Source organism: Carcharodon carcharias, chromosome 2 (assembly GCF_017639515.1).
Source record: "Carcharodon carcharias isolate sCarCar2 chromosome 2, sCarCar2.pri, whole genome shotgun sequence".
NCBI classification, from domain to species: Eukaryota; Metazoa; Chordata; class Chondrichthyes; order Lamniformes; family Lamnidae; genus Carcharodon; species Carcharodon carcharias.
This window is the reverse complement of record NC_054468.1, coordinates 88,671,791-88,694,427: the sequence shown is the minus strand read 5'-3', so window position 1 is coordinate 88,694,427 and position 22,637 is coordinate 88,671,791. Positions and strand designations below refer to the sequence as shown.

Below are 22,637 nucleotides of genomic sequence, written 5' to 3'. Positions count from 1 at the left end.
TCAAGCTGTAGAATAAGTTTGGGTAGAGCTAAGATACATTAAGGTGCAGAAAACATAGGTGGAAGTAGCTGTAATGTCAGGAAAAGTATAAGTCAAGAAATTAGAGGTGTATGTAACAATAGTAATCCAGTAAACGTGGGCGAATTTAATCTTAAAATAAGCTGGGCAAACCAAATTTGCAGAAATAGTGTGGAGGATGAGTTTGTGGAATGTGTACAGGGTAGTTTTCTGGATCAGTAAATCAAGGAATCAACTAGGGGACAGGCTATTTTAGATTTAATAATGTGCAGTGAGAAAGGGTTAGTTAATAATTTTAGGGAAGAGTGAACATAATATGATGGAATTTTATATTGGACTGTAACTTCAGAGCTCTCCAGCGTCAAACTGGGGTGGGGGGGTTACCCCAACGATGCACTGGGGAAACCCTCTTGGAATTTCTCAGGTAAAGTTTGCACAGCAATTGCCCAGAAGCGTCAATTTCCTCGGGGCATCTGCCCTGCACTGGGGACCATCCGAAAAAAATGATTTAAATTGCGAACTTCACATGGTTCCAGCTATGTTATACAAATAGTTACCCAGAGAAAGTTAGAAGAATTAAAACCTCTTCTAACTTCTGGGTAACTATTGTAAAGACCCAGACTGACCCCTCCCCCCCCTCCCGACGGGACAACGCCCACATCCCCAACCCCCTGGGGCACTCTTCCCACGCCCCGGACCTCGCCAGGGAACTCCTCCCAACCCCCAGTTAACCACACCGTAACCTAACCCCCGTAACCCCCCAAGGGATTTCACCCACGGGCATGGGACTCCCCCACTCCCACCCACCGCACCCCCCCACATGCCTGACCCGACCCGACCCAAGGCCCCTGACCCAACCTAACCTACCTCTCCTGCAGGCTTGACACCCCCCTCTCCACTGGACTCAAACCGCCCAACGTGACCCCGGCCCCCACAGGTCTGACCCCACCTGAACACACCCCGCCCCTGCAGGCCCAACCACACCCCACACCCCCGAACCGTCCCAACCCTCCTGACCTCCAACCTTTCCCCACATCCACCAAACGAGGTGTGAACATCACCCCCAGCCTCCATGCAGGTCCAATCAGATCCGATACCCACTCACACACAGGCCTCTGAACCGACCAGGCCTGAACCCCACACCAACCTCCAACCCTCCTAACCGCCACCCACCCCAACCCCCCCACCCCACCCCCGGGGTCTCAAACCCCCTTCCCTCCCCTGCCAATGTCAGACTCCCCCGACATCCCCCAACAACCACCGCCCCCCCACTCTCACCACCCCCGGCCCTGTCCAACCCACCCAACTCCCCTCCGAGGGCTGACTCCCTCCCCTCTCCTACCCACCGCCCCTGAAGTTCTGATCCACTCCCTGCAGGTCTGAACACCCCACTCCTCTGTGGTCCGACCCCCACCCTCCCGCAAGGTCATACCCCTCACTCCCCACCAAGGTCCGACACCCCTCCACCACCCCAAGGTCCGACCCACCCCGACCTCGGATTCTGCCCCCTGGCCGCTGATCCCCCAACCGGCCATTGATCCCACCCTCGCCGATCTCTGATCCCCACCAGCCTGCCGATACCCCCCACCTCCCCGACCGGCGACGCCCCCATCCCCCGGACCTCCAATCGCCCCCATCGCCCAAATCCTATCCACTTACCTTACATACTTACTTTCTCCCTGGCCTGTCAATTTCAATGGGCCTTGTAACTTACCATAAGGCAGCTAGTGCTGTAAAAAAGGGCCATGTCCTTCTTCAATCCAACTCCGCTGAGCTGCAGTGCTGGGCCTCGAGGACAATTGTGTTGCCTGGACCTCACTCAGCCCAAATTGTAAGGTCGAGTGAGACAGGCACAAAAGAAATTTAATCTAAGTAATGGGGCACGGAATGACAATCCCACGCTGATTGCCACTCTGAGGAAGTTACAGCCCAATGAGTTTGAAAGTGATCTCCTAAAGTCAGAAACTAAGATCTTGGCTGGAGTTTTCCAGCTCCTTGCGCCAACAGAATCTTCTGGATCCACTGATGTAAAATGGAGAATTCAATGGCTTGCTGGCCCCACCTTGGGGAAACCCCCCCCCACACCGTGGGGGGGGGGGGGTGGGGGGGGGGGTGCGATTCCAGCCCCTAAATTTGAACAAAGCGAACAATGTTGGCGCGAGGCTAGATGGCTAAAGTAAATTGGGGGACTGTTAAAATTATGATGGTAGAACTGGCATACATTTAAAGAATTAAGTTATAACTTATGTCAAATACACATTCCCTTATGGAATAAAATCTCCATAGGAAAATGGATCTAACCATAATTAACAAGTGAAGCCCAATGCAAACTGGAGGAACAGCACCTCATCTTCCGACTAGGCACTTTACAGCCTTACGGACTGAATATTGAATACAACAACTTTAGATCTTGAACTCTCTCCTCCATCCCCACCCCCTTTCCGTTTCTTCCCCCTTCTTTTGGTTTTTTCCAATAATTTATATAGATTTTTCTTTTCCCACCTATTTCCATTATTTTTAAATCTTGTATGCCCTGCTAGTCTTTCCACCCCACCCCCACTAGAGTGTACCTTGAATGCCCTGCCATCCATTCTTAATTAGCACATTCGTTTAGATAATATCACCACCTTCAACACTTCTTTGTTCCTTTGTGCGACATCTTTTGATTATCTGCTCCTATCACTGCTTGCTTGTCCCTACAACCACACCACCACCCCACTTCTCTATCCCCACCACCCCCCCACCTTAAACCAGCTTATATTTCACGCCTCTTCTAATATTCACTCAGTTCTGTTGAAGGGTCATGAGGACTCGAAACGTCAACTCTTTTCTTCTCCGCCGATGCTGCCAGACCTGCTGAGTTTTTCCAGGTAATTCTGTTTTTGTTTTAAGTTAAGGTTTATGTTAGGTTACAGGAAGATGCTTATGATGTTGTCAAAGAGAGTAATAAGCTTGAAGATTGGGAGGATTTTAAAATTCAACAAAAGGAGGACCAAGGAATTGATAAGGAAAGAGAAAAGAGAATATGTGGATAAAGGAGCAAGAGACATAAAGCCACCTTGTACAAGTTTCTACAGGTATCTAAATAGGAAGAGATTAGTGAAAGTAAATATGTATCCATGAGAGGCAGAGGCTAAATTATGATGGGGAATAAAGAAATGGCACAGACACTAACAAATACTTTGGCCTCAATTTTCGCAAAACGGAGAGGATCTCCAGCATAGCCAAAATGGCGCTGGAGCCTTGAATCTGGAAGTCCTGCCCCTGAACCAGATACCCACCAAAGTTCTTTGGAGTGGTAGGGTACAATTTTGGAGAAGTAGGGTACCCTTTTTGATAGGTCCAGGGACCTCTTTGGGAGAGACAAGACCCTTTGGGAGAGGTCAAGTGCTCTTTGGGATTGTTAAAAGTTGGCATGAATGAGTATAAAAAGTGGATAACCTCATTGGAACTGTTGAGCAGTCAAGGCATTTAAATCTCCTGTCTTTTAAAATTTTGAAAAAGAAAACAGACTGCAGTTAAAAAACAGTGCTTTTTAATTCACTCTGTTGACTTAAGCCTGAGGGTTATCAGTATAGGATTTGTGCTGCATGACTGATTTCACAACCTATCTTTATCACCATGAGGTCTAGCCAGCGAAGCCAACATCTTGTAATGAATAAAAAAAAAGTTCACAGCTTGATTTACAGTTCCAAGTCTCTGATGTGAAGCTATTAATATAAATGCTTGTTTTATAAAGGATTAAGTACTTGAAAGAAATGTCAGCTTTTATAAGAGATTCATTAGTTAAAGGAAGTTAAACATATTGAATGAGTTATTATCAATGAGAGTTAGTTTTTATCAATGAGAGTGAAGTTATCAAAAGGCACTTAGGACCCATGCTGAGATGAACTAAATTAACGTTCTGAGGTCTGCTCATGGTGGATATTGGGTGAGATGGCATGGAAGGTGTAAGGGAAAAGGGTGGTGGATGGGGGTATGGGTTGGTATGAGCTGCCATTAAGTTGGCATAGGAGCTATAAAGGGCCTAGGGAGTGGGTAGATTGACATAGGGGTATGAAGAGACATGACGGGTTGGTGGAGGCTTGAGTTGACATGGACGGGGCATGGGGAGTGTGTGGTGGAGGTGAGATGGTGACAGTGTGTCAGAGTTGAGAGATAGAGGGCTGTTTTTTGTTTTAATCTTTATCTTACACGTCCCAGAGCACCAAGGCTGGCCTTTCGCACAGCCGATCTCAACACACTGCAGCCCCTGTGGCTGCCTCTGCACTGTTTCCAGGGGCAGTAGGTCCAACTCTTATTAACATCTTCCCACCCCCTGGAATGAAAATCTGACCATCTGAGGCACTTTCTCCTGAGTCAAGTTTGTGGAGTCAGGGATTTTCCCGACTTTGCGCTCCCGTTACGGGAGTGAAAATTCAGGCCTTTCAGTTTTCACGGTAAAAGATAAAAAAAAATCCAAAAGTAGTGGGGAAATGAGGATCTAGTGAGAATGAGAACCTCAAAGAAGTTAGTAAAGAAATAGTACTGGAGAAATTAATAGGAGTAAAAGTTGAGAAATCCCCTGGGCTTGATGGGCTACAGTTTTAAGGCTGCAGAGATAGTGGTTTTGATCTTCCAGAACTCCCTAGAACAGTCCTTGTGGATTAAAAAGTAGCAAATGTAATCATGCTTTTTAAAAAATTTACTTGTTCATGGGGTGTGGATGTCACTGGCAAGGCCAACATTTGTAGCCCATCCCTAATTGCCCTTGAACTGAGTGGCGCGCTTGGTCATTTCAGAGGGCAGTTAGGAGTCAACCATTTCGCGATTGGTCTGGAATCACCTGTAGGTCAGGCCAGGTAAGGAAGGCAGATTTACTTCCCATAAGGGACATTAGTGAATCGGATGGGTTTGTACAACAATCAATGATAGTTTCACAGTCGCCATTATTGAGACTAGCTTTCAATTCTAGACTTTTGTTTTTTATTAACTAAATTTAAATTCCACCAGATACTGTGGTGGGATTTAAACCCCTAACCCCAAATTACTAGTCCAGTGATGTTACACGATGTCACCATCTCCCTCAAATTCAAGAAAGCAAGGAAAGAGGAAACAGGAACCAAAGGCCAGTTGACCTGACATCAGCACTAGGGAAAATCCTCAAATCTATTATTAGCTATGTGGTAACAGGCCACTTAGAAAATTATAGTTTGAATAGGCAAGAAAATTATAGAATAATTAGGCAGAATCAATATGGATTTATAGAAAAAGAAAATCACGTTTCCAAAAACCGTTAGAATATTTTGGCCAGAATTTTATGTCTCAGGGGTGGACTCGTACCCAACCTGAACCGCTGTGAAATGGCGTTGGGCAAGTGACCCAACGTCATCATGCACTTGTGTGTTATTCTGCTCGGCAGGCACGGGCCACAGTTGGTAGTGAGCTCGCCGACAATTAAGTGGGTAATTAAGCCCATTAGTGATGCAATCAGCAGTGATTTTACCCGCCCGGACCACCTTTACACTTGGCGGATGAGCCATTCTCCCAGGCAGCATTCACATTTTTGTTCAAACCTTGACCCAGGGCCAGATGAAATCTCCGTGGGGAAATAAAATGAAAAGAGATATCTGGAGGTATGCTTTCAGGTGCTTGATTGTGCTGCTTGGCCATATTTTGCAGCATTTTTGTCACGTCCTTTAGTCTGTTGCTCCCTGGGACATTTGTCTGCCTTCAGGGAGCTCTCTCGAAGCGCTCACCCGCACCCTCAGTTACAGCAGCATCCGCCCTCTTCCTGCCCCCACCCCAGCAGCGCTGAGCATTTCAGTGAGTGTTTCACGTTGCCTGACCATTAATTGGCCAGCCAGCGTGAAATCAAGGTCACGGGCCGATTGTGGTCAGAGGCCCATTTCCTGTCTGCTTCCAGGTCCATTTGTCTGATGAACAAAAAAATTCAGATCTTTGAGTTTGTAACTAGCAGGGCAGGGAAGGGCGGACAAATGGGTGTGGTATGTCTGCATTTGATAAGTGGTCACAAAAAAGTTTATTACACCAAATTAGGGCTCATGGAATTGGGGGTAATATATCAGCATGGATTGAGGATTGGTTAAGAGATAAAAGACAGAGGGTAGGAATAAACAGGTCAGTTCCACACAGGTGGGCTGTAGCTAGCCTTGTACCTCAAGGATCAGTGCTTTGGCCTTAACTATTTACAGTCTTTGTTAGTGAATTAGGTGAGGGGACCTAAAGAGAGGTATCCAATGCTGATGATACAGAGTTAGGTGGGAAAGCAAGCTGTGAAGAGGATGCAACGAGGCTTCAAAAACATTTAGACAGGTCAAATGAGTAGACAACAAGGTAGCAGATGGAATATCATGTGGAGAAATGTGAAGTTATCCACTTTGGTAGGAAAAAAATAGAAAAGCAGAGTATTTTTAAAATCTTGAGGGACTGGCAAACATTGGTATTTAGAGGGATCTCAGTGTCCTCGTACACAAATCACAGAAATATAGCATAGAGGTACAGCAAGCAGTTAGAAAGACAAATGGTATGTCATCTTTTATTAGAAAAGGATTGGAGTATAAAAGAAGCCCTACTACAATGATATAGGGCCTTATTGAAACCACACCTAGAATACTGTTTGCAGTTTTGGTCTTCTCCCTCAAGGGAGGATACACTTGCCTGAGAGGGAGTGTGGCAAAAGTTCACGAGGTCAATTTCTATAAAGAGATTGAACTTACTTGGCTTTATATATAGGGATCAATTTGAAACATTTAAAACTCTTAACGGATTTGACAGGGTAGACGCTGAGAAAATGCTTCTGCTGGCTGGTGAATCTAGAACACAAGCTCACAGTCTCAGACTATGGGGTCGGCCATTTGAGATTGAGATGAATAGAAATTTCTTCACTCAATGGGTTGTGAATCTTTGGAATTCTCCATCCCAGAGAGCTCTGGCTGCTCAGCTGACTATATTCCAGTCAGAGGGTGAAAGATTTTTGGGTACGAAGGGAATCAGGGGACATGAAGATAGTGCAGGAAGGTAGAGATGAGGTAGATGATCAGTATGATTCTTTTGAATGGTGAAGCAGGCTTGACGGGTGAATAGCCTACTCCTGTTCCTATTTTCTCTGCTCTTATGTCCAATCTTTCCCTTGCACCTCACAAAACCCAAGAACTCTTGGGCGCCCCCTCGACCCAGTACTGCCGTGTCAACCCTGTAAAGCCCAATAAAATAATGTGAGCCCTGCAGAGCCTGATAAACCCATGGGTGGCAGCACAACCCAGTAAACTCCCCATCACTTTGGTAAATGTACTAGAGATTAAGAAAGAGGAGTCAGTCAGGGTAAAAGGGCAAGAAAAATGTGACGCAAACAGAGTCAAAATTCTTGAAAATCCATTCTTCAATAACGTAAAAAGTAGACAAAGTCAGATTGCTGCTTTAATAGAGGTATAAATAGGCAAAAATATATGACAGTAGACACTGCTGACAAATGCCTGCCTAATATGTTTAGAAATTGTTTAGGTAGAGGTGGGCAAAGCAGGAGTTGAGAAAACTAATGACTGTAATGTGTACATGGCACCTGTAGCAGAAAGCCCAAAATTCTCAAGGGATTGAGATGGAGAGATCAAGACCCCATTATTAGATTCACTCCTGGGTATCCAATATTCTATATATAAGCCATCTGAGCCTCCCAGTTAGATTTCAACCTGTAACTCACTCCTGGGTATCCATTATTCTACATTTAAACCACCTGAACTCCTGGATTTAATTCCAGCCTGTAACTTACTCCCCGATATCCCTTACTCAATGCATAAACTATTCAAATCCCTCGATTAGATTGCAGCCTGTAACTCACATCCAGCTATCTGCCGCTTTATAATTTTCAGGCAGCTGAATGTATTTTCAGGGGGAATACTCATCATGGCTGTGGTATGTCTGTTTCACTCACCCTCGCAGGTTGGTGCTTCACTCCATCTTCCATCCAATCGACAGGTACTCTCGCCTGTACTTGGCTGCACTGTGTATCCAGCTTCACAAACGTACTGAGCGACTGAGCCATACTTGGTCGAAGAGATGAGCACCTCAGCATGTTTCACTTCACTGGGGATCCCACAGTCCACCTCTAAAGAGACAGGATGCACTGGTTTTGAAGCAGAAAGGCAAATGAAGTGGGCATACGGCCTTCAAACACTGAGCTGGGTCTCTGACAGAAACAACTTCATGATGATAAAGTTACTATTCAGTCTAAGGGAGGATCTGCAAGCACGGTACAAAAATAGGGAGGGCCATGTACAAATTTAACACAAGATGAGAATTTAAAATTTGAGGTTTAGGAGAGTGAGAGCCAACATTGGAGAGGAGTGTAGACTGGGGCAAATAGGGCTTGGTCCCGGTACAAGGGCAGTGATTTTCGATAAGATGAATTTGATGGAGGGTAAGGACCAGTCTTTAGGTGACAGATGAGGGTCTCAGTTCAAATGGGCAGAGGAAGGGCTGAAGGCAGGTGATGAAATGGAATAGGAGTTGGCAGTCTTTCTGATGGAAGGGGAGGGGGAGTTCAGGATCTAATGGGACGCTGAGGTCCCAACTTGAGATAGTGGCCTGTGAAGATAATGGAGTTGTTGGCAACGGTTTACATCAGGGACCAAAGGACACGATGTTCGGGGGAGAATTTTTAGCTCGGCGGGCGGGTGCGCGCACGACCCGACTGAGTGTAAAATGACGTCAGGTGAGCGTCCCGATGTCATCGCATACCCACGTGATATTTCGGTCAGCAGGCGTGCATGGCAGTCGGCAGCGCGCCCGCTGACAATTAAAAGGCCTATTAAAGCCATTAAAGTCATAAGTGAAAGAAACTTTTCACTTCTCGTCCAACCTTACGGTTGGCGGGCAGGCGAAAAGGCCAAGTGACCGTTACAGTTTTTAGGAAACCTCATCCACAGGCAGGATGAGGTTTCCAACAGCAACTAAAAATAAACATTTTTTAAATTTCATTTATAACATGTCCCTGCTCATGTAGTCACTTGAGGGGACATGTTTTATAACATTTTTTAAATATGTATTTTTGATGTTTTAAAATATTCATCTCCTAGAGGCAGCTCTGTGCCTCAGGGAGCTTATCAAATGCGCACCCGCAAATTTCGTGCTCGCTCTCCTCCCCCCACACAGGCAGCACTGAGCACAGCTGCACACGTTTCACACTGGGCAAGCCTTAATTGGCGCACCAGCGTGAAATCGAGGTCCGGCTCCAATCACGGGCAGAGGTTGGCTTATTGGCCGCTCCCGCTTGCCCCCGCAGAGGGAAAAATCCTCCAGATGGTCTTCTCAATGATCGGCCAGAGAAAACCATGGCTCATTCACTGCTGGGGAGTGGGTAAGTTAGAACATAACCCCGCCAGAGGGAAATTGACAGGATTGGATCTGTTTTACAATCAGTCTGATCCGATCTTGTCAGTTTCCCATCGGGGGGGGTGGGGGGGGGGGGATGGTTCGATGAGCAGTTTGATGGTACAAAGGTAGTGAAGGAATGAAGGGAGGAGGTGCTGAAGTAAATTGACGCACGATCAATGTACATGTGGAAACTGGCCACATACCTGAGGATTATCTCAGCATTTTAAAACCAAAGAATTCAGCTAACTTATTCATTAGTGCTCATTATTAGGTTTTTTAAGCAAAGAATTTTTTAACAAATATGTTTTGGCAGAATGAGTTAGCTTCTATTTTCACTGCATGGGCTGTATTATACCAGGCTCCCCACCCACCAGCCACAAAGTTGTGAGGGGGAACCCGCCAAGAGGAACACCAGCTGCCCCACAGACAGTTGGTCATTAATAGGCTGGAGGCGGGACTTCAGCCCTTCTGGTATCAGGAAATCCCTCCTCAGAGAGCTGCCAGCTGACAAGAGGCCAGCAGCTCTCCAGTACTTCAGGACAGAGGCGTGCAGTAGGATTTAGGTAAGTGTTTGGGGTCTTGTCAGTGCCAAGCCAGTAGGCCGGGGTGAGGGGGCTGGGGGCGTGGAGTTTGAGAGGCCATGGGAAAGGGTAAAAGCTTGGAGTGGGGTGGGGGTGGGGTCTCCGATGGGCCCAAGGGCCCTGTTAAGGAGGGACTCCCTCCCTGCCTGCTACCGGCCAGTGCAGGGAAACCTCCTAAGTTGGCACTTGACGTGGGTCCCAACCGTCGATCAAATTCTGGTGGCAGCAGGATAAGACCCTTAAGTGGATGTTAATTTCTCTCTTAAGGGCCTCATTTGACAGAAACATGCAGGTAGGCAGCGGGCAGACAGCCTGCTGGATTTAACAAGTCCCCCAGCCTTCAAACCTGTTGGTGGGGAGAGTGTTAAATCCAGCCCCATGTGTATGCCCCAATCATTAAACTGCTCTAAGAAAAATTGTTAAGTGATTTCATTTTAGTGTTTTTTGTTTCCTGGTTGGCTGATTGAAAACCCTTGAATGTGCTTGATTGCTCCATATTGTGAATTCTCAGTGTAAAACATTGCAATCACCTTGCAGTACCATTGTACAGTGAGAGAGCTAAGTTCTTACCAGGGAGGTGACTGGACCTCTCAGTGAGAGTGACTTCATGGTCAGCAGCGAACACTCTTAGCTCGCCACTAACCGCAAAATCCGACCCAAAAAGTCCCCCATTGCTGAGACACCAGCAGAAACTTCCAGCAACATCATGAAGAAATGAAACCTACCACACTGATATTAGGGCCAAGGCTATTGCCTTTCTGGTGGCTGGCTGATATTGTGCTGGAGGATAATCTCCCTGAGTAAATCTGCCACAGCAAAGTACAAAAATTGCACTGTATCCAAAGGGTAGAATCTAACTAATAACGAAGACTGACATGTTTTGACTGTGAGGCCCTTGGAATACTTCTGGTAAATGTAAGCCACAAGTGGCACTTTAACTAAATTCATGTTTCAACATGATATTCTTGTCTGGCCTCTGAAAACATGGCGAATTAATTGCTTGGCCTACTGAGATTTGATACAATGAGAGTTAAGTGGAAAATCTAGTGGATTCTATAGGTTTGGAGTGATTGGGAAGGGTTGGCCTATTGGAATTATAAACAAGACAGTTGAGAAGGAAGGGATTTAGTCTATTGGGATACTATACAGTGAGGGCCAATGGGCAGGGATTTAGTCTATTGGGATACTATATAGTGAGGGCCAGTAGGAAGGGATTGGTCTATGGAATTTTAACAGTGAGAGTCAATTAGAAGAGATTTGAGCCAGGATTTTGCACTTGCAAATCGAGACAGCTGGTCATGTGCATTTCGCAATTGTGTAAAATCTGGCCTGATGACATCAGGTTGTGAAACCAACAACAACACGCAGGTTTCCTAAGATACAGTAGTCGGGTGGGCATTGGAATTGGCAGCTCACCTGTCATTTCTTTAAAACTCATTAACCGGCCACTGAGCTTGTTAACAAGCCAACTGACATGAGTATTATGCTGCCCGTGCCATAATGCAGTTGGCAGATGAAGGCGGGCAAGAGTGGGCAGGCCAGTTTTTTTATCAGCTCTAGTGAAAAAGCAGGAAGGATGGAGGGGCTGCCTTTGGGGGGTGCCTTGTGAGCATCGGGGGCAACCCCACCCAAGATAGTACCCCACCTTTGTGCCTCCCCCACTGGTATCCAGAGCCCCAACCCCCTCCTCCCCCAGGGTGCCCGATCCCTCCCCACCCAAAAAGCCCAGACTTACTTGAGCCTGGGATCCATTGCTATCTTCTCTGTGGACCTGTCTGCAATCCCAGCAGTGCCCACTACTGAGTTCTGGCACTGATGAGATTGGTAGAGCTCCCAGCCAATCTGATTGGCCGGCAGCTCTCGATGGTGGAACTTCCTTCCATTGACGGGTGGAAGTCCCATGCTGAGCTTGTTGAGGCCACCCCCAGTGTAATATCATGACTGCCTTTTCTGACAGGCAGCCAGGGATGAGCTGTAAGTAAAATCCAGCCCTTGGTCTATTGGGATTCTAACAATGAATCGGTTAGAATTTGGAAGGAATTTGGTCCTAATTTAGAATTTGGAATGGGATCCTGTATAAAAGTAATAAATGGGAAGGGATTTGGCCAAGTGAAATTCCATCCAATAGAAGTCAATGGGGTTGATCTAGCGAGATTCCGCACAATGTTACATTACAGGGCAATAGCCAAGTGGTTATGGTACTGGGTTTGTAACCCCAAGATCAAGAGTTCAAATCTCACAATGGCAAACTATGAAACAATGTAACTTCATCTGAAACAGATGGAAATGGGTTTGTACTCGAAAGAGTTACAGGGCATTGTGTTGCTGTACTTTTACATTGACTGTGGTCAGTATACCTGTGTCACAGTGCCGTCCGGTGAATCCTCTAGGGCATTCACACTTGTATTTACCAATATAATGGAAGCAGGTGCCACCGTTCTGGCATGGGCTTGATGAACATGGGTCTGGCTTACCTACACAGGGAAGAATAGGACAAAATTCTGTTACAAACGAATCGATGAAAAGCGGTCACAGTCAGACAGGAATAAACAGACAACCAGACACAATCATCGGGTAAGAGCCTCCATATACCAGTGTTGTTAACCTACAATGATGTACACCTTTTTTAGTGTTTCATAGCATTGTTGAATGTAACAATCAATGAATTACCCAGTTCTATTGGCATGCCAATTTCAGAGTGAAAATTCCAGCCATATCCAACAGAAGCTGCTTGGTAGAGAAACCCTCTGAATTTGTATCACTGGTGTACCATTCTCCTGGAAAGACAAACCTTTACTTCACATACATTTCACAGTGGAGCTCCCTTTATTTTACTGCGCACATATTCCACAATGGGACCCCTTTAAACCCATGTTACTGCATACCCATCTGGCGACGGGGCCCTCTTTACATTGTCTTCTGGACATACCAGTCTCACAGTTCTTGCCAGTGAAGCGATACAGGCAGATGCACTGGTAAGTTCCATGAGCCTCTTTGCAGGTTCCACCATTGCGACATGGATTGGACGCACAGGAGCGGAGTCTTTCTGAGAGAATGGAGAAAAAAATTATTTTATTTGCAGATGACTTACTCTCATTTCGAACATGCCAGTGTGTGGGTGGAAACTGCCCGGGATTCTCCACAGGGTGTAAAGGGAAATAAATGGATTTTCACAGTAGTAGGACTGTTTCCTTTTATTTAATTGATGCTTTGGGATATGTATCGTACCTGTCAGTTAAGTTCTTGAGTTGAATGGGTAAAATAAACCTCTCCTAATGCTCCCAATGCCAACCCCAAACATTACCAGGTCAGGCACGGTCAGGAACAGAGTAGAACTCTCTCTGACTGACCAATCAAACATTCCTAGGTCAGATACAGTAAGGGTCAGGAACAGAGTAAACTTCCCTTTACACTATCGCATCATACAAGCACAGCAAGGCTAGAAATAGAGTAAAACTACCACTACATTGTATCATCAAACACTCCCAGCTTAGATACAATATGGGTTAGGTACAGAACAAAATTTGCTTTATACAGCCCTTTAAGCATTCTCTGGCCAGATATTGCATGGGTTAGGTACAGAATATAATATTTTTCTGCATTATTCCATCAACTGTCTCCTAGGTCAGATGTAGTATGCAAGGTGAAGATCTCTCTGCATTGACCTATCAAGAATTCCCAGGGCCAACTAAGTGTAGAGAAAATCTAAAATAAAATTTCCTCTATGTTGCCACAGAGACAGACCACATCTCTACCTCAGAACAGTGTCCTTACTGTCACAGTTTAAAACTGCGATGTCCCATTTCAATGATCTATCTCTTCTCTCTGCCAATGCTATCAATTTAGTGCCAAATTATTGTCCAGTTCTGGGTAATTTTCAGCTGTGCCTGCTAGAAATTTTAAGAACACTGCCACAAAGGTAGTGTTGGAATGAAAACTGGTTAATGTATTGGACATTGTGGACCACAGTCTGTATAGGGCTGAGTGTGACTGACCGGACAGGTTTATACAGGGCATGGCAGTGGGAAAGGGCTGCAGCTTACTCTGTAGCTTTGGGAAGAGATGAAAAGATGAGTAAAAACAGACCTTTTTCACAGCGCTGCCCACTGAAGCCCGGTGGGCACTGACAGGTGTAGGAGCCATCCTGCTCATTGCAAGTCCCTCCTCTCTGACAAGGGTCCGAGTCACAGGGGGACGGCATCACTGGAAGCAAGAAAGAGACCCTTAGAGATTCTGCTGTGAACAGAATGCTGAGGTGAAGATTAAGATGTACTCATAACCTGGTGTGAATAGGGTGTGACCAATCAGCGCGCACAATTGTGACAGACACAAATGGTTCCAACATTATATCTGAATCCCACAGTATGGGGCCAAGTGATTGGAACTTAAAATAAATACACGTATACATTACAATAGACAAGTAAAATACTCAACAGCCATGGCACAGTAGCGCTCTCATCTCTAAGTCAGGAGGTTATGGATTCAAGTCCCAATATGGCTACTTAAGTACATTATCGAGGCTGACACTTCAGTGCTGCACTGAGGGAGTGCTGCATTGTCAAAGTTGCTGCCTTTTGGAGGAGGAGTTAAACCAAGGTTCTTTCTGAGCTTTTAGATGGACATAAACAATCTCATGGCATTATTCCAAAGAACAGCAGTGGCCTTCTCCCTGGTTTCCTGCCTCAAATTTTTGCCTCATGCAGCATCACTAAAACATATTATCTGGTTGCTTTCACATTGGTTTGAGGGAACTTGCTTGTATGCAAATGGCTGCTGCATTTCTTACATTACACCAGTGACTACCTTCAAAAGTACCTCAGTGGCTGCAATGTGCTTTGGGATGGCCTGAGGTCATAAAAGGTGCTATAGGAATGCAAGTCTGTCATTTCTCACAGATCAAATAGCTACAAACTGCAAATTTCCATTCGAAGTTGTAGCACCACTATTTTACCAGTTGGCGGCACTGTTGAACATGATAATTCCTGAAGCTCAGCATCGCCATCAGGAGGATATCATTGGTAGTGATTCCTTTTATTGATAAAAACAAAAAACTGCAGATGCTGGAAATCCAAAACAAAAATAGAAACACCTGGAAAAACTCAGCAGGTCTGGCATCATCGGCGGAGAAGAGCAAAGTTGACGTTTCGAGTCCTCATGACCCTTCAACAGAACCAAGTAGAAATAGGAAAGGGGTGAAATATAAGCTGGTTTAAGGAGGGGGGGGGGTAAAGAAAGGGGGGTGGGTTGTTGGGACAAGCAAGCAGTGATAGGAGGAGATAACCAAAAGATGTCACAGACAAAAGAACAAAGAGGTGTTGAAGGTGGTGATATTATCTAAAAGAATGTGCTAATTAAGAGTGGAGAGCAGGACAAGCAAGGTAGCTCTAGTGGAGGTGGGGTGATATAACCGATGGGTGGAATACATTTAAAAATAATGGAAATAGGTGGGGTTATCTCCTCCTATCACTGCTTGCTTGTCCCAACAACCCACCCCCTCTTCTTCCCCCAACCCCCTCCTTAAACCAGCTTATATTTCACCCCTTTCCCATTTCTACTTAGTTCTGTTGAAGGGTCATGAGGACTCGAAACGTCAACTTTGCTCTTCTCCGCCGATGATTCGTTTTATTGAATTTTCAGGAGATTCCAAACACATGGGGCTGAATCTGGCTCAACGAGTGGGGATGTGGTCTGCTCGTTGAGGCATAAAACGACGGCGTCCTGACATCACCTTGCGTCATTTCAATTTTCAGTTCGGTGGGCGCGCAGCCGACTCGGCTGTCAAAGGCCTGTTAAGGACATTAATTAACTAACTAAACCTATTGAGAAAGCTGCCCATCCAACCTTAAGCTACTTAAAACTTATCTCCCTGGGGTGATAAGTAAAATGGCAGCAAGGACCCCCCCACCGCACAACGCCAACCCCCCCCCCCTCCCCAAATGAGGGGAAATTTCTCTCCATTGGCCTGAATTTTCAGCTTGGCGGGTGGGCGCGATCGGTGGGCCCGGGATCGCCTGGGAAACAGACCTCCAGCCGCGATTTTGAACCGGCTGGCCAATTCATGGGCAGACAGCATGAAGCGCACACAGAAAATCTCAGCGCTGCCGGGGTGGGGGTGGACGATGACGTCAATGCAGACGTGGGTGGGGCGCTGAGAGAAAGCTTCCTGAAGGCAGCCTCAGGGAGCTGCAGACCCGAAAACCATGAAATAAAGTTTCAAAAATCAGGGGAAAAAAAAACGCCCGCGCATCTCAATCAGGCACCTGAACATATAGGTTTCAAAAATGCTGCCCACATATCTTTATTTTACTTTTATTTAACAATGGAAATCTCATCCTGCCCTTGGATGAAGTTTGATGAAAAATGTAAAGGCTGCCTGGCCGATTCGCCCATCTGCCAACTGTAAAGTTGGACGGGCTACGAAAAGTAACAGACAATTGCTCCATTAATGGGCTTAATTGTCAGCAGGCGTGGAAGCACGCCCACCGAGTGAAATATCGCACAAGCGCAGGATGACTTCAGGCCAATGTCATCTCGTGCAACTTCACACTCGATCGGGTCGGGTACACACCCATCCAGTCAACATAAACTTCAGACCATAATCGCTCATAATACATTAAAATTACTGAGAATTCCTGCTGTCATGTCTATTTTCTGTTGCCATGCTTCTGTGACAATAGAAAAGGTTTGACTCAATCACACTCAGTGCTTCTTTACTCTAAGATTGCTTAATAATGTAATGGGTAATGCCTGCGTTACTTCTCCTGTCTTGAATACAAGAACCTATACTCTGCAAAAAGCTGGAAGTCACACATATTTCCTGCTAGGTTAAAATTAACTTAATATTCCTGTTGCTGAAAAAAAGAGACATCATCAGGGTCCTGTTGAGTACAAAACAAAAAGCTTTGACATGTTGAAGCTTTTTGTTTTGCACTCATCAGGACATGATGCTGTCTCTTTTTTCAGCAACACTTAATATTCCTAATTAACAGTTAAAAATCAGAGAATTGGATTTTTCTTTGGTGGTTTCCCAAATTCCATTGTAACTTGTGCGTCTTTTCCAGAGTTTCTGCTGAGCTTCCACTGGAGTAATGGCAAGAGGTTAACAACAACAACTTAATTTATGTGACTCTTTAAAGTGTTATGAAGCAATATTTGAAATTGAGCGACGTAAGGCAATCTTAGGGCAGATGGCCAAAGGCTGGGTCAAAGAGGTAGATTTTAAGAAGCATCTTAAAGGGGAGGAGAAATACAGTGTCAGAGAGGTTTAGGAAGGGAATTCCAGGGTCTAGGCAGCTGAAGGCACAGCCACCAATGGAGGAGTGATTCAAATGAGAGATGCTCAGAAAGCCAGAAATAGATGAACACCAAAAATCCTGGAGGGTTATGTAGTAGAAGGGTCTGGTACATACGGGGTTAATGTGGGACTGATTTCAGTACCACCTACATAGTGATGTAAGAAGGCACATGACCTAGACCTAGGGTCAGTGTAGTGTTGACCAGAGTTAAGACCTAGAGTGGAGATAGCTCCATACCTGTACCCTTTAATGTATAGTTGTACATGTAGTTAATAAGAAATTGCTGTTAATATTTAGAGGAGTACGAAGATTACTTTAACAAACATGTTCCGCGACCAACACCACCCCAACATAGTGGCAGCTCTGGTCCAAAAGCCCTAATCCTCTAAGAAATGCTGAAAGGCTAAGGAAAAGGACATTTTCAACGTATTCTGGACTGAAAGAAGCTCCCAACTGAAGCTACAGATGCTGAGAAAATTCACCCGATAAAACTCCAGAGAGAAGGGCCTGGAAAGTTAAGGGCAGAAGTTTTATTGCTTCAGAAGACTCCACACAATCTTCCTTGGAAGCCCAGCTTCAGCACGCAGAGTTCATTGTCTGCAAGGGTGAGCTAAGCCCTTTACTCTTCCAGGCTGCAGCCAGTCCTGAGAAGCCCTTTTACTAATTCAGTTAGAAGCGCTGTTTGAACAAAGCCTGTCGCTAATCCCAACCCCCGACTCTGAGCCTCAACATGTGGCCTCCCAGTTGGATTGAAAAGAACAAGTTCATAATTAGCTTGCTCAACTCTCGGTAACATTGTGACCGTCCACGTCCTTGAACAGCAAGCTTGCGGTTTATTTAACCATCTCATTATTCGCTGTGCTACATCGCTGATTACATAGGCAGACATTGTTGAAAATTCTTCTTTCTAAAGCGTGCCACTGCCATTTTGCAAAGTCTGCAAAACCGGCAAGCGTGGGCAATCCATTGTTCTGCACTGAACGGTGAAGCCATCCTGGAAGCCTCTAAGCTCTTAAGGCTGTACCCACACTTACAAAATCTTCAACATGGATCAAAAATCCAACTCATCAGATCAATTTGAGACAACCCCAGGGCCAAATTCAACAGGACATTTGGCATTCCTGAGAAGCAACTTCTCACATTAATTGTGCATCTCAGGCTTCAGTGAAAAATCAGAGGAAAATCAGATTAATGGGCTTTTTAACTGGTTTGGTGATCTTGCGAATCACCTTGCCCTCATGCAAGGCATTGATGAATCTGAAACCAGCTCAGGGAACTTTTAATAGCCTTTGATGAATATTTTAATCTTCAAGTTGAGGAGAGTTCAGAGCTTAAGAAGAGGCATAAAAACCCACCAGCAAAATAATGAAAAGGCAAAAGACAACACTTGAACAAACCACATGAGGGCACCAGAGAGGCAAAGAACTCTTCAGAAGCCCTAGTAGTATATCTATATGGGAAACCTGAGCCAGAAATCCCAAATGATTTCCTTTTTGAAGATGTGGACATGTTTCCAGAACTGGTAGTAAACAACAAAGTCCTGTGCCAGGTGGAGCAAGAAAAAGCAGAGATACAATCAGAAAATGTTTGCATCAAAGCTGAGTTGGAAGAACTCAACCTGAAGTACAGCCAGTTCTGATGGAGTACTGAACTGCCGGAGGCAGTGGTGTAGCGGTATTGTCACTAGACTAGTAATCCAGAGACCCAGGGTAATGCTTGGGGCCCGGGTTCAAATTCCACCGCAGCTGACGCCTCCATCCCACCGGCAGGACAGATCCAGCAGAGGAGGCGGCACAGTGTTATACAGTCGGGAGGCAGTTGCCCTCGAAGTCCTCAACATTGATTCTGGACCCCATGAAGTCTCATGGGACTACATCAAACATGGGCAAAGAAGCCTCCTGATTACCACGTACACCTCAGCTGATGAATCAGTGCTCCTCCATGATGAACACCACTTGGAGGAAGCACTGAGGGTGGCAAGGGTGTGGAGTGTACTCTGGGTGGGGGATTTCAATGCCCATCACCATGAGTGGGTCAGTAGCACCACTACTGACTGAGCTGGCCAAGTTCTAAGGACATAGCTGCTAGACTGGGTCTGTAGCAGGTGGTGAGGGAACCAACAAAAGGGAAAAACATACTTGGTCTCATCCTCACCAACCTGCCTGCTGCAGATGCATCTGTCCATGACAGTATCGGTAGGAGTGCCCAACACAAAATCCTTGCAGAGACAAAGTCCTGTCTTCACATTGAGGATACCTTCCATCGTGTAGTGTGGCACTACCACATGCTAAATGAGATAGATTTTGAACAGATCCAGCAACTCAAGACTGGGCATCCATGAGGTGCTGTGGGCCATCAGTAGCAGCAGAATTGTCCTCGAACACAATCTGTAACCTCATGGCCCAGCATATCCTCCACTCTACCATTACCATCAAGGCAGGGGATCAACCCTGGTTCAGTAAAGAGTGCAGGAGGGCATACCTAAAAATGGTGAATGGTCAACCTGAAGCTATAACAAAGGGCTACTTACATGCCAAACAGCATAAGCAGCAAGAGATGGACAGAGCTAAGTGATTCCGCAACCAATGGATCGGATCTATGTTCTCCAGTCCTGCAAAATCCAGTCGTGAATCAAACAACTCACTGGAGGAGGAGGCTCCACAATATCCCCATCCTCAATGATGGGGGAGCCCAGCACACAAGATAATGCTGAAGCATTTGCAACGACCTTGGGCCAGAAGTGCCCAGTGGACGATCCATCTTGGCCTCCTCCAGAAGTCCCCAGCATCACAGATGCCAGTTCAATTCACTCCACATGATATCAAGAAATGGCTGAAGGCATTGGATACTGCAAAGGCTATGGGCCCTGACAATATTCCAGCAATAGTGCTCCAGAACCTGCCATGCCCCAAGCCAAGCCGTTCCAGTATAACTATAACACTGGCATCTACCCAGCAATGTAGAAAATTGCCCAGGTATGTCCTGTACAAAAAAAAAGCAAGATAAACCCAACCCGGCTAATTACCATCCCATCAATCTACTCTCGATCATCAATAAAGGGATAGAAGGGGTCACCAACAATACTATTAACTGGCACTTGCTTAGCAATAACCTGCTCATTGATGCCCAATTTGGGTTCCGCCAGGGTCACTCAGCTCCTGACCTCATTACAGCCTTGTTTCAAGCATGGACAAAAGAGCTGAACTCCAGAGGTGAGGTGAGAGTGACTGACCTTGACATCAAGGCTGCATTTGACTGAGTGTGGCATTAGGGAGCCCTAGCAAAACTGGATTCAATAGGAATTGGGGTAAAATTTCCGCTGGTTAGAGTCATACCTAGCACAAAGGAAAATGGTTATGGTTGTTGCAGGTCAATCATCTCAGTTCCAGACATAACTGCAGGAGTTCCTCAAGGTACTGTCCTCGGCCCAACCATCTTCAGCTGCTTCATCAATGACCTTCCTTCGTTCATCAGGTCAAAAGTGGGGATGTTCGCTGATGATTGCATAACATTCAGAACCATTCGCAACTCCTCAGATACTGAAGCAGTCCATGTCCAAACGTGGCAAGACCTGGACAATATCCAGGTTTGGGCTGACTAGAGTTAAGTAACAATCATGCCACACAAGTACCAGGCAATGACCATCTCCAACAAGAGAGAACCTAACCATCGCCCCTTGACATTTAATGGCATTACCACTGCTGAATCCCCCACTAGCAACCTCCTGGGGGTTACCTTTGATCAGAAACTGAACTGGACAATCCATTTAAATACTGTGGCTACAAGAGCAGGTCAGAAGCTAGGAACCTTGTGGCGAGTAACTGATCTCCTGACTCCCCAAAGCCTGTCCACCATCTACAAGGCACAAGTCAGGAGTATGATTGAATACTTTCCACTTGCCTGGATGCGTACAGCTCCAACAACACTCAAGAAGCTCGACACCATCCAGGACAAAGCAGTCTGCTTGATTGGCACCCCATCCATGATCATTCACTCCCTCCACCACCGGTGCACAGTAGCAGCAATGTGTACCATCTACAAGATGCACGACAAGAACTCACCAAGGCTCCTTAGGCAACACCTTCCAAACCCACGAATGCTACCATCTAGAAGAACAAGGGCAGCAGATACATGGGAACACCACCAACTGGAAGTTCCTCTCCAAGCCATCCTGACTTGGAAATTTATTGCCGTTCCTTCACTGTCACTGGGGCAAAATCCTGGAACTCCGTCCCTAACAGCACTGTGGGTGTACCTATACCACATGGACTGCAGCAGTTCAAGGCAGCTCACCACCGCCTTCTCAAGGGCAATTAGCGATGAGTAATAAATGCTTGCCTGGCCAGCGACTCCCATATACCATGAATGAATAAAAAGAAAGATATTAAATGGTGACCCTATCTGCCTGCTTCAGTGAATGTAAAGGATCCCAAGGCACCATTTTGAAGAAGAGCAGGAGAGTTACCCCTGTTGTGTTGTGGCCAACATTTACCCCATGATCAACATCACAAAGGATAGATTATCTGGTCACATTGCTGTTATGTGCGAGCTTGCTGTGCGCAAATTAGCAGCTGCATTTCCTACATTACAACAGTTACTATACTTCAAAAAATACTTCATTGGTTGCAAAGCACTTTGAGACATCTACTCAGTCGTGTTACCTACTGGTAACATATAAGAAATTTACATCTTCAGCTATTCTCCTATGTAAGCTTGTCAAACTAAAATTAAATCCTGCCTTCATACAAACCTATGTTGAGTCACTCCACTATCTATCTAATTACTGCCTTAACCTTATCCCTTCTTATGTTCTTGAGAGCTGCATTGCTATTGCCATATGGGTAACTGATTTCTAATTACTGAAGCTATTTCTTCCTGTTTGGACAAGAATATAATATTCACCACCCTCTCATTCTGTAAGGAAAATCCTATTTAAAAATAAATGGACCTTCTGCTGTTGTACAGCCCCTCTACTGTTCCATTTTTCTCCCAAAGAATCTCTGCCCCATGAACAATTCTCCGGTCTGTACTTGCACCATTGAGACTCCGTGCTGGGAGTGGTGTCATAAGTTTTAGGGTGTTACAGTCCAGACTTGCATAAGAAAGAATTGGCATCTGGCTGGTGCAATGCAAGGGCTGCACAGCCCATGAACTGAACTTGGGCAGGAATAGAAGAAAATATTCAGAAAAGATGGGAATATTGCCGGACTGTGGAAAGTGTTTCTGGTTTGTCAGAATCTGCACCTGTATCATTTTCCGCTAACTTGTAGTAGACCTGCTTCAGTTCAGACCTCAACTTAGAGATGTGAGCTGGAAAGTAAATACATTGCAGGGTTAGTGCATGGTTTTAATTCCAAAGCAGTTGGGACAC

General features: G+C 45.7%; 1 protein-coding gene across 2 annotated transcripts in view; it reads right to left on the bottom strand.

Moving 5' to 3' along the window:
- Nucleotides 1-22,637, bottom strand: part of sned1 (sushi, nidogen and EGF-like domains 1) — a 229,237-nt gene that overhangs the window by 72,435 nt on the left and 134,165 nt on the right. For both annotated transcript variants that reach the window (XM_041181506.1, XM_041181515.1), the window contains exons 12-15: nt 14,058-14,174; nt 12,901-13,017; nt 12,329-12,445; nt 7,949-8,122 (exon numbers count right to left, since the gene is read on the bottom strand). In XM_041181506.1, coding sequence (XP_041037440.1) covers nt 7,949-8,122; nt 12,329-12,445; nt 12,901-13,017; nt 14,058-14,174 — 525 coding nt within the window. The remainder of the gene's footprint in view (nt 1-7,948; nt 8,123-12,328; nt 12,446-12,900; nt 13,018-14,057; nt 14,175-22,637) is intronic.